The sequence below is a fragment of the Mandrillus leucophaeus genome, unplaced genomic scaffold (assembly GCF_000951045.1).
Source record: "Mandrillus leucophaeus isolate KB7577 unplaced genomic scaffold, Mleu.le_1.0 Scaffold835, whole genome shotgun sequence".
NCBI lineage: Eukaryota > Metazoa > Chordata > Mammalia > Primates > Cercopithecidae > Mandrillus > Mandrillus leucophaeus.
Window position 1 is genome coordinate 18,032 of NW_012109086.1, and position 12,333 is coordinate 30,364.

Sequence of the window (12,333 nt, forward strand, 5' to 3'; positions counted from 1 at the left end):
ATGGTGAAACCCCATCTCTACAAAAATACAAAAATTAGCCAGGCATGATGGCGAGTGCCTGTAATCCCAGCTACTCAGGAGGCTGAGGCAGGAGAATTGCTTGAACCCGGAAGGCGGAGGTTGCAGTGATCCAAGACCACTCCTCTGCACTCCATCCTGGGTGTCAGAGCGAGACTCTGTCTCAAAACAAAACAAAACAAAACAAAAACATTGGTTCACAGACTTCATTGGTTGGACAATTCGGAAGGCAGATAAGGAGAATATATTTCTTTACAGTTCCTACCTTGAAGTTTCTCTCTCACTACCATCTTTCAGCTTTTTAATTTAGTGCGGTGGCCACATGAAAATGATCTAAATCACATTTTATTTAAACTACTAAAATATCAATTAATGCTTTATTTTATGTATTTTTTAGGACATTTCTGATTCATTTGCATCCTTGAAGAGCATCTGTAGAAGAGGAAGTAAAAGATGGGTGTGAAAACGTTTACTCATAGCTCCTCTTCCCACAGCCAGGAAATGCTTGGAAAGCTAAATATGCTGCGAAATGATGGACATTTTTGTGATATCACTATTCGTGTCCAGGACAAAATCTTCCGGGCACATAAGGTGGTACTAGCAGCTTGCAGTGATTTCTTTCGCACCAAACTTGTAGGCCAAGCCGAGGATGAGAACAAGAATGTGTTGGATCTGCATCATGTTACAGTGACTGGCTTTATACCTCTTTTAGAATATGCTTACACAGCCACTCTATCAATTAACACAGAAAATATTATTGATGTTCTAGCAGCAGCCAGCTATATGCAAATGTTCAGTGTTGCCAGCACTTGCTCAGAGTTCATGAAATCAAGCATTTTATGGAATACACCTAACAGCCAACCCGAAAAGGGTCTAGATGCTGGACAAGAAAATAATTCTAACTGCAATTTTACTTCTCGAGATGGGAGCATTTCTCCCGTGTCCTCAGAGTGCAGTGTGGTAGAAAGAACGATTCCTGTCTGCCGAGAATCCCGGAGAAAGCGCAAAAGCTACATTGTTATGTCTCCTGAAAGTCCTGTAAAGTGTAGCACACAAACAAGTTCACCCCAGGTATTGAATTCTTCAGCTTCCTACTCAGAAAATCGAAACCAACCAGTTGACTCTTCCTTAGCTTTTCCCTGGACTTTTCCTTTTGGAATTGATCGAAGGATTCAGCCTGAGAAAGTTAAGCAAGCAGAAAATACCCGGACTTTAGAATTACCTGGCCCATCTGAGACCGGTAGAAGAATGGCTGATTATGTGACTTGTGAGAGCACAAAAACTACCTTGCCTTTAGGTACCGAAGAAGATGTCCGGGTCAAAGTAGAAAGGTTAAGTGACGAGGAGGTCCATGAGGAAGTGTCCCAGCCTGTCAGTGCATCTCAGAGTTCCCTGAGTGATCAGCAGACAGTTCCAGGAAGTGAGCAAGTCCAAGAGGACCTTCTGATTAGTCCACAGTCTTCCTCTATAGGTATAATGTCTTCTGTGTTTTTCTTGGTGCTATAAAGTCAATTCAGACGTTTTTAAGTTCCTGTTAGATAAAAAGTTGTGTGCTCGGTCATACAGGAAATATAGAGAAGAGTAAAACATGATAACTGGATTTGCTTGAGATGCTATTAGTACTATCATTTATTTTTTACAAGTTGCACATTAGGGAAAATAAAAATAATTGAATAATATCTGGTGGGACAAAGGCAGATACAAAAAAAAAAAACAGTTAAATCCAGTTTGTGTTTTATTCTTTATTAAAATATGTATTGAAAACTTACCTTACCATGTGCCAAGCAAACATTGGTGATACATAAAGAAAAACACATAGTCCCTGCAATGAAGAGGTTAATCATCTAATTGGGGAAGCAGATATGTAAGTAAATTATTACAGTGAACTATTAAAAGTGCTCATCTGGAGGTGTGAACAAAGTAGTATGGTTGTAACAAAGGAAAGAGCAAGTTAACACTATATGTTTGAGTTGGGTCTTATGCAATAAGTAAGAGTTTACCCAAGCATGGGAACGTCATTTCTGTGAAAACATGTAAAAAACAGCAGCGCATATATGTAAACACAGGTATGGAAGAGCATTGTGTGTTTGGTAAACAGTGAATTCAGTGCAAAATGATGTAAATAAGCACAGATGCCTGAAAGTGTAGACAATAGCAGGAGATAAGATAAAAAGGAGTGGTTGAGTGCAGGCTGTGAAGAGCCTTGAATCCTGGTTTCAGTAGGGGTTGCATTTAAGTGCAGGTAAAGGAATCCCTTCTGCAGTAACTTAACTGTAGCAGAGTTTTATTTATTTTTTCTTTATTATTTATTTATCTTTTTAGATTGAAAATAAAATGATTTATAGTTGTTTTCTCTGGCAGTATTTTTTTCTTTTTCTTTTTTTTAATTCAAGTTCTGGGGTACGCATGCAGAACGTTCAGTTTTGTTACATAGGTATACATGGCATGGTGGTTTGCTGCACCCATCAACCCTTCGTCTGTATTAGGTATTTACCCTAATGCTATCTCTCCCCTAGCCCCCCACCCCCTCAACAGGCCCCGTTGTGTGATATTCCCCTCCCCGTGTCCATGGATTCTCATTGTTCAGCCCCCACTTATGAGTGAGAACATGTGGTGTTTGGTTTTCTGTTCTTGTGTAAGTTTGCTGAGAATGATGGTTTCCAGCTTCATCCGTGTCCCTGCAAAGGGACTCATTTTTTATGGTTGCATAGTATTTCATGGTGTATATGTGCCACATTTTCTTTATCCAGTCTATCATTAAAGGCCATTTGGGTTGGTTCAAAGTCTTTGCTATTGGGAATCGTGTCACAGTAAACATACATGCACATGTGTCTTTATAGTAGAATGATTTATAATCCTTTGGGTGTATGCCCAGTATTTGGATTACTGGGTCAAATGATATTTCTAGTTCCAGATCCTTGAGGAATCGCCACACTGTCTTCCACAATGGTTGAACTAATTTACACTCCCAACAGTGTAAAAGTGTTCCTGTTTCTCCACATCCTCCAGCATCTGTTGTTTCCAGACTTTTTAATGATCGCCATTCTAACTGGTGTGAGATGGTATCTCATTGTGGTTTTGATTTGCATTTCTCCGATGACCAGTGATGATGAGCTTTTTTTCGTATGTTTGTTGGCTGCATAAATGTCTTCTTTTGAGAAGTGTCTGTTCATATCCTTCGCCCACTTTTTGATGGGATTGTTTATTTTTTTCTTGTAAATTTGTTTAAGTTCTTTGTAGATTCTGGATATTAGACCTTTGTCAGATGGATAGATTGCAAAAATTTTCTCCCATTCTGTAGATTGCCTGGTCACTCTGATGATAGTTTCTTTTGCTGTGCAGAAGCTCTTTTGTTTAATTGGGTTCCATTTGTCAGTTTTGGCTTTTGTTGCAATTGCTTTTGGTGCTTTAGTCATAAAGTCTTTGCCCATGCCTGTGTCCTGAATGGTATTGCCTATGTTTTCTTCTAGGGTTTTTATAGTTTTAGGTCTTACGTTTAAGTATTTAATCCATCGAGTTAATTTTTGTATAAGGTGTAAGGAAGGGGTCCAGTTTCAGTTTTCTGCGTATGGTTAGCCAGTTTTCCCAGCACCATTTATTAAGTAGGGAATCCTTTCCCCATTGATTGTTTTTGTCAGGTTTGTCGAAGATCAGATGGTTGTAGATGTGTGGTGTTATTTCTGAGGCCTCTGTTCTGTTCCATTGGTCTATATCTCTGTTTTGGTACCAGTACCATGCTGTTTTGGTTACTGTAGACTTGTAGTATAAAGTCAGGTAGCATGATGCCTCCAGCTTTGTTCTTTTTTCTTAGGGTTGTCTTGGCTATGTGGGCTCTTTTTTGTTTCCATATGAAATTTAAAGTAGTGTTTTTTGGTTCTGTGTAGAAAGTCAGTGGTAGCTTGATGGGAATAGCATTGGATCTATAAATTACTTTGGGCAGTATGACCATTTTCACAATACTGATTCTTCCTATCCATGAGCATGGAATTTTTTTCCATTTGTTTGTGTCCTCTCTTATTTCCTTGAGCAGTGATTTGTAGTTCTCCTTGAAGAGATACTTCACATCCCTTGTGAGTTGTGGTTTTGGGTATTTTGTTTTCTTTGTAGCAATTGTGAATGGGAGTTCACTCATAATTTGGCTCTCTGCTTGTCTATTATTGGTGTATAGGAATACTTGTGATTTTTGCACATTGATTTTGTATCCTGAGATTTTGCTGAAATTGTTTATCAGCTTTAAGGAGTTTTGGGGCTGAGACAGTGGGGTTTTCTAAATATACAATCATGTCATCTGCAAACAGAGACAATTTGACTTTCTCCCTTCTTATTTGAATACCCTTGACTTCCTCTCTTCCTATTTGAATACTCTTTCTTTCTCTTGGCTGATTGCTGTGGCCAGAACTTCAGTACTGTGTTGAATAGGGGTGGTGAGAGAGGGCATCCTTGTCTTGTGCCAGTTTTCAAAGGGAACGCTTTCTGCTTTTACTCATTCAGTATGATACTGGCTATGGGTTTGTCATAAATAGCTCTTATTATTTTGAGATATGTTCCATCAATACCTAGTTTATTGAGAGTTTTTAGCATGAAGAGGTGTTGAATTTTTAAAATTTATTTTTAATTTATTTTTATTTTTTATTTTATTATTTTTTTTTTTTTGAGACAGAGTCTCATTCTGTCACCAGGCTGGAGTGCAGTGACACGCACTGCAACGTCCCCCTCCCGGGTTCAAGCAGTTCCCCTACCTCAGCCTCCCGAGTAGCTGGGACTACAGAGGCGTGCCACCACACTCAGCTAATTTTTGTTTTTTTAGTAGAGATGGGATTTCACCATGTTGGCCAGGATTGTCTTGATGTCTTGACCTCGTGATCCTCCCGCCTCAGCTCCCCAGAGTGCTGGGGTTACAGTTGTGAGCCACTGCACCCGGCCAGGGGTGTTGAATTTTATCGGAGACCTTTTCTGTGTCTATTGAGATAATTGTGGTTTTTGTCATTGGTTCTGTCTTATGTGATGGATTACGTTTATTGATTTGCATATGTTGAACCAGCCTTGCGTTCCAGGCATGAAGCCAACTCGATCCTGGTGGATAAGCTTTTTGATGTTCTGCTGGATTCAGTTTGCCAGTATTTTATTGAGGATTTTCACATCGATGTTCATCAGGGACATCGCCCTGAAATTTTCTTTTTTGTTGTTGTCCCTCTGCCAGGTTTTGGCATCAGGATGTTGCTGGCCTCATAAAATGAGTTAGGGAGGAGTCCCTCTTTTTCTGTTGTTGGGAATGGTTTCAGAAGGAATGATACCAGGTTCTCTTCGTACCTCTGGTAGAATTCGGCTGTGAGTCTGTCTGGTCCTAGGCTTTTTTTGGTTGGTAGGCTATTTCAGGAGAGTTTTTAACATGAAGGAGTGTTGAAATTTTTTTTTTTTTTTGAGGTTCTGCTTCAATTTCAGAACTTGTTATTAGTCTATTCAGAGATTCGACTTCTTCCTAGTTTAGTCTTGGGAGGGTGTATGGTCCAGGAATGTATCCATTTCTTCTTGATTTTCTAGTTTATTTGCATACAGGTGTTTACAGTATTCTCTGATGATAGTCTGTATTTCTGTGGGATCAGTGATGATATCCCTTTTATCATTTTTTATTGTGTCTATTTGATTATTCTCTCTCTTTTTATTAATCTGACTAGCAGTCTATCTATTTTGTTAATCTTTTCAAAAACAGTTCCTGTATTCATTAATTTTTTGAAGGGTTTTTCATGTGTCTATCTCTTTTGGTTCTGCTCTGTTCTTAGTTATTTATTGTCTTCTGCTAGCTTTTGAATTTGTTTGCTCTTGCTTCTCTAGTTCTTTTAATTGTGATGTTAGGGTGTGGATTTTACATCTTTCCCACTGTCTGATGTGAGCATTTAGTGCTGTAAATTTTCCTCTCAACACTGCTTGTAGCATATCCCAGAGATTCTGGTACGTTGTCTCTTTGTTCTCATTGGTTTCAGAGAACTTTGTTATTTCTGCCTTAATTTCGTTATTTACCTAGTGGTCATTCAGGAGCAGGTTGTTTAGTTCCCTGTAGTTGTGCAGTTTTGAGTGAGTTTCCTAATCCTGAGTTGTAATTTGATTGCACTGTGGTCTGAGAGGCTGTTATGATTTCCGTTCTTTTGCATTTGCTTCCAATTATGTGGTCTGTTTTAGAGTAAGTGCTGTGTGGTACTGAGAAGAATATATATTCTGTTGATTTGTGGTGGAGAGTTCTGTAGCTGTCTATTAGGTCTGCTTGGTCCAGAGCTAAGTTCAAGTCCTGAATATCCTTGTTAATTTTCTGTCTCGTTGATCTGTCTAATATTGACAGTGGGGTGTTCAAGTCTCCCACTGTTATTGTGTGGGAATCTGAGTCTCTTTGTAGGTCTCTAAGAACTTGTTTTATGAATCTGGGTGCTCCTGTATTGGGTACGTATATATTTAGGATAGTTAGCTCTTCTTGTTGCGTTGATCCCTTTGCCATTATGTAATGCCCTTCTTTGTCTTTTTTGATCTTTGTTGGTTTAAAGACTGTTTTATCAGAGACTATGATTGCAACCCCCACTTTTTTTTTCCTTTTCATTTGCTTGGTAAATATTCCTCCATCCCTTTATTTTGAGTCTGTGTGTGTCTTTGACCCATGTGAGATGAGTCTCCTGAACACAGCACACCGATGGGTCTTGACTCTTTATCCAATTTGTCAGTCTGTGTCTTTTAATTGGGGCATTTAGCCCATTTACATTTAAGGTTAATATTGTTATATGCAAATTTGATCCTGTCATCATGATGCTAGCTGTTTATTTTGCACATTAGTTGATGCAGTTTCTTTATGGTGTCATTGGTCTTTGTATTTTGGTGTGTTTTTGCAGTGGCTGGTACTAGTTTTTTCTTTCCATATTTAGTGCTTCCTTCAGGAGCTCTTGTAAGGCAAGCCTGGTGGTTACAAAATCCCTCAGCATTTGCTTGTCTGTAAAGGATTTTATTTCTCCTTCACTTATGAAACTTTGTCTGGATATGAAATTCTGGGTTGAAAATTCTTTAAGAATTTGAATATTGGCCCCCACTCTCTGCAGAGCGATCCACTGTTAGTCTGATGGCTTCCCTTTGTAGGTCACCTGACCTTTCTCTCTGACTGCCCTTAACATTTTTCCTTCATTTCAACCTTGGAGAATCTGACGATTATGTCTCCTGGGATTGCTCTTCTTGAGGAGTATCTTAGTGGTGTTCTCTGTATTTCCTGAATTTGAATGTTGGCCTGTCTTGCTAGGTTGGGGAAGTTGTCCTGGATAATATCCTGAATTTGTTTCCAATTTAATTCATTTCTCCCTGTCACTTTCAGGGGCCCTAATCAATCGTAGGTTTGGTCTTTTCACGTAGTCCCATATTGCTTGGAGGTTTTGTTTGTTCCTCTTCAATCTTTTTTTCTCTAATCCTGTCTTCATGCCTCATTTCAGTAAGTCTGTCTTCATTCTCTGATACTTTTTTTCCGCTTGATCCATTCAGCTGTTGATAATTGTATATGCTTCGTGAAGTGCTCATGCTGTGTTTTTCAGCTCTATCAGGTCATTTATGTTCTTCTGTAAACTGGTTATTCTAGTTAGCAATTCCTATAACCTTTTGTCAAGGTTCTTAGCTTCCTTGCATTGGGTTAGATAGAACATGCTCCGTTAGCGCAGAGGAGTTTGTTATTACCCACCTTCTGAAACCTACTTCTGTCGATTTATAAGATTCATTCTCTGTCCAGTTTTGTGCCCTTGCTGGAGAGGAGTTGCAATCATTGGAGAAGAGGCATTCTGGTTTTTGGAATTTTCAGCATTTTTGCGCTGGTTTTTCCTCATCTTGGTGGATTTATCTACCTTTGATCTTTGAGGCTGATGACCTTGGGATGGGTTTGGATGGGGTTTCTGTGTGGAGGTTTTATTTGTTGATGTTGATGTCATTGCTTTCTGTTTGTTAGTTTTTCTTCTAACAGGCCCCTCTTTTGAAGGTCTGCTGCAGTTTCCTGGAGGTCCACTCCAAACCCATTTGCCTGGGTATCACCAGCAGAGGCTGCAGAACAGCAAAGATTGCTGCCTGCTCCTTCCTCTGGAAGCTTCATTCCAGAGGGGCACCAGCCTGATGCCAGCTGGAGCTCTCCTGTATGAAGTGACTGTCACCCCTGTTGGGAGGTCTCTCCCAGTCAGGAGGCACGGGGGTCAGGGACCCACTTGAGGAGGCGGTCGGACCCTTAGCAGAGGTTGAGTGCTGTGCTGGTAGAACCCCCCCTTGTCAGTATCCACTGCTCTCTTCAGAACCTGCAGGCAGGGACGTTTAAGTCCACTGAAGCTGCGCCCACAACCGCCCCTTCCCCCAGGTGCTCTGTCCCAGTGAGATGGGATTTTTATCTGTAAGCCCCTGACTGGGGCTGCTGTCTTTCTTTCAGAGATGCCCTGCCCAGTGAAGAGGAATCTAAAGAGGCTGCCTGGCCACAGCCGCCGTGCCGCACCGTGCTGAGTTCTGCCCAGTCGGAACTTCCAGGCCTTTTTAGCAGTGTCAGGGGAAGACCACCTACTCGAGCCTCAGTGATGGTGGCTGCCCCTCCCCCGACCAAGCTTGATCGTCCCAGGTCAACTTCAGACTGCTGTGCTGGCAGTGAGAATATCAAGCCAGTGGTTCTTAGCTTGCTGGGCTCTGTGGGAGTGGGACCTGCTGAGTAAGACCACTTGGCTCCCTGGCTTCAGCCCCCTTTGCAGGGGAGTGAATGGTTCTGTCTCGCTGGGGTTCCAGGCACCACTGGCATACAAAAAAAGAAGAGCTAGCTTGGTGTCTGCCCAAACTAGCCACCTGGTTTTGTGCTTGAAACCCAGGGCCCTGGTGATGTAGCACACGAGGGAATCTCCTGGTCTGTGAATTGCAAAAACTTCCTGGGTGAGGTGATGCCCCACCCTGCTTCTGCTCGCCCTCTGTGGGCTGCACCCGCTGCCTAACTAGTCCCAGTGAGATGAACAGGGTGCCTCATTGGAAATGCAGACACCCGCCTTCTGTGTCGGTCTCACTGGGAGCTGCAGACTGGAGCTGTTCCTATTCAGTCATCTTGCCAGCAGCCAAAACGTAGTGTCTTTTTGGGAGAAATAATTTCATCCACAGCAACCACTGAAGTTCATATTCCTGAATTGGGGTCAAAATAGTTTTGCAGAATTTACATGAACACACATCCAACAAAAGATTTAATTTGAAGAAATCATAGCTATTTGTTGATACAGCCATGTTTTTAGTAAACTACCAGAGTAAGTAATTGAAAACACCTTGGTACCTTCTGAATAACAAACTGCCTACTGAATAATTATAATTTTAATCATTTAAGAAAGTAGAAACCCAAATATTTATCTAAACATCTAAGATACTTAGTTAGGCATGTGAAATAGTTATTCTTTACCACTCCCAAGTATATATAATCAGTTCAGGTTTTGCCTTTATGATAGTTTTGTTTTTGTTTGAGACTGAGTCTCGCTCTGTCACCCAGGCTGGAATGCAGTAGCATGATCACAGCTCACTATAACCTCTGCCTCCCAGGTTCAAGCAATTCTCCTGCCTCAGCCTCCCAAGTAGCTGGGACTACAGGCACACACCACCACACCTGGCTAATATTTGTATTTTTAATAGAGACGGAGTTTCACCATGTGGGCCAAGTTGGTCTCAAACTCCTTACCTCAAGTGAGCCACTCACCTCAGCCTCCCAAAGTGCTGGGATTACAGGCATGAGCCACTGTGCCCAGCCCTTTATGATGTTATTAACAAGAGTTAATGAGTAGAACAAACCTTTCAGTTATATAAGTAGAATCTGTTACCTATATATTATTATAAAAGGATTCTATAAGGCGGACGTGGGAACCACTCTGATGTGAATATCATATAATCAGATAATCCCAGTGTGGTTTGTTTCTTGTGTTTTTTTGTTTTTGTTTTTTGTGGTTTTTTGAGCCAGGATCTTGCCCTGTTGCTCAGGCTGGAGTGCTGTGGTGTGATTTTAGCTCACTGCAGCCTCCGCCTCCTGAGTTCAAGTGATTCTCCTGCCTCAGCCTCCCGAATAGCTGGGATTACAGGTACCTGCCAACACGCCTGGCTAATTTTTGTGTTTTTAGTAGAGACGGAGTTTCACCATGTGGGCCAGGCTGGTCTCAAACTCCTGACCTCAAGTGATCTGCCTGCCTCAGCCTCCCAAAGTGCTGAGATTACAGGCGTGAGCCACCATGCCCGACTCCAATGTGATTCTTTTTCCTTGCCATCATGGCACATGTACTAGTCACTCTCACCAAACTTTATTAACTCCAAACTTGCATACTAAAACAAAACCGTACAGAAAAAAAGTAAATTCCTTGGGGGATTGAAGGCAGTCAATAAATTTGAGAGGGAGAAAAGCAAAATGCGCATGGTACTTTTTCCACTGTAAGTTCTATAAGAGGACTTAATTTTACTTACTAATTTGTTAAAGAACATCTCTGAGAGGTGTCTCGTCTTTCTAGTAATGGGGAGAATATAATGTTTAGTATATTCAAATTTTCAAAATAATAATTTGATTATCCGTGAAATTAGTTCAGATAGGATTTTACCTGCTGTTTTAGGTTCCCTTTGTTGCCCCTTGCCCATGGAAAGGGTGTAAAATTCAGTATCCTTAACTTGCAGCAAATAAAAGCAATAAATACAACACATTTAAAGGAGAAAAAAGACTGCTGGTTTTAGGTTGTGCCTTGGTACTTAAAAACATGACTCCCTAGTCCTTTCTAACCCCATCCCCACTCCTAGGCAAACCACTGTTAATATTAATAATTGCGTATTCTGGATATTTTATATCAGTGGTGTTATGATATCATATAATTATGAAATATGTGGGGTTTTTTTGTTTTTTGTTTTTTATTTTCCCTCACCGGCTTCTGTCGTTACCGTAACGTTTTCACAGTTCCTCTGTGTTACACCTTGTAAAGTTTTGAAATGGTTTTGCCAGTCAAAGATCTGAACTTGGCCTCCAGGGCCAGTTCAGATGAACTAATCCAACCTATGTTCATCCCCTCGTTATAGTTTATTTCTCTTGTAGACTGTAAACACGGTAGGCAGGCAGGCAGATGATCTTCAGAGCAGGTGTTAGTCTAGAAAACAATTTCACCAAAGAGCAACACAATCTGAATAACCAAAATATTTTCGAAAAACTGTTTCTAGGAAAACAAAGCAAACCTGACAGTGAAGGCCTTCATTGAACTATTTGAGCTTAATTCAGCATGAACTTACATCCCAGCAAGGGCAGGTGGCACCTCAAAAGGGATTTTATATCTGCCTTCTCATCAAGGATCCCAGGACGAAGCAACAAGGGCTTTTAGTTGAATCTCAGTGGATCTTCATTTCTGCCAGGGCCCTATAGCCAAAGACCACCTATGATTGAACAAGTTGAGTTTGTTGCTCATTTGCAGCAAGGGTGATTATCCACCATGGGTTTTTTAGGGCTGGTTCTCAGTAAGAAGGTGTTAAAAAGGCCTTAGCACAGGATTTGGCCTTGTATTGGGTGATTTCAGGGATGCTTACTCTCTGTCAGGGAGGGTTCAAGGAAGTGAGGTTTGCTCAGGACTGGTGATGTCAGAAAGGAGAGAGATTTCTATTACTGAATATCTTTATAAATATTACCTAGGAATGCAGACTAAAGTGAATCTATAGCAGTAGTGACTGTTTAGCTGGAGATAGATGGGGATGACTGGCATGTTTGTGATTGCACAAATAAAAGTATTTTTTAGTCTCACTGTAATAAGGATCACAGAGTGACTTGATCTTCTGTTGTTTCCTGAGACTGTTTATGTGTTCCCCAGGAGAATACTATGGCTGTAAGGACCAGGCCCCACCCCAAGTGAGTGCCAAGCCTGTTTCTGAATGTTAGAAGATGCTTTTCTTTTTCAAGTGTGAAGTGAGATCTTATATTGAAAACCTTTTAGAACAATGCCTGGCACATGGTAAATACTCAATAGGAGATGACCACTGTAATTACTTTTCCAAAGGGATCTTTGTAAGTGTCTTGAATACCTAAACAGTGGCAGCAGCAACTTGAGTTTGATGCAACAGAAGCTATCATACAGCACTTGTAATTGGGGAGAGAGTGGACTCAGTCTTGATAAGCTAGCCCTTAACTGTACAAAGCTGATTGTCTCTGTGAATCAGTTTTACTGTTTCACAAGGTGAAAACCATCTGACCAGAATTCTTAGCCTCTCACTACCACTGAGAACAGAATCTCTATAGGGTAGAAAGGAAACTTCATTTTAAGAATTTAAGAAACATCACTGTCACCTCAGGAA

General features: G+C 40.9%; 1 protein-coding gene across 5 annotated transcripts in view; it reads left to right on the forward strand.

Moving 5' to 3' along the window:
* The first annotated feature begins 413 nt into the window (after window positions 1-413).
* ZBTB44 (zinc finger and BTB domain containing 44) overlaps window positions 414-12,333 on the forward strand; it is a 33,280-nt gene continuing 21,360 nt past the window's right edge. For 4 of the 5 annotated variants that reach the window (XM_011968261.1, XM_011968262.1, XM_011968263.1 and 1 more), the window contains exon 1: window positions 420-1,489. In XM_011968261.1, the coding sequence (XP_011823651.1) occupies window positions 472-1,489 (1,018 nt within the window). In that variant the 5' untranslated portion in view covers window positions 420-471. Of the gene's footprint in view, window positions 1,490-12,333 lie in introns of all 5 variants that reach the window. The other variant, XM_011968265.1, reaches the window with a different exon arrangement.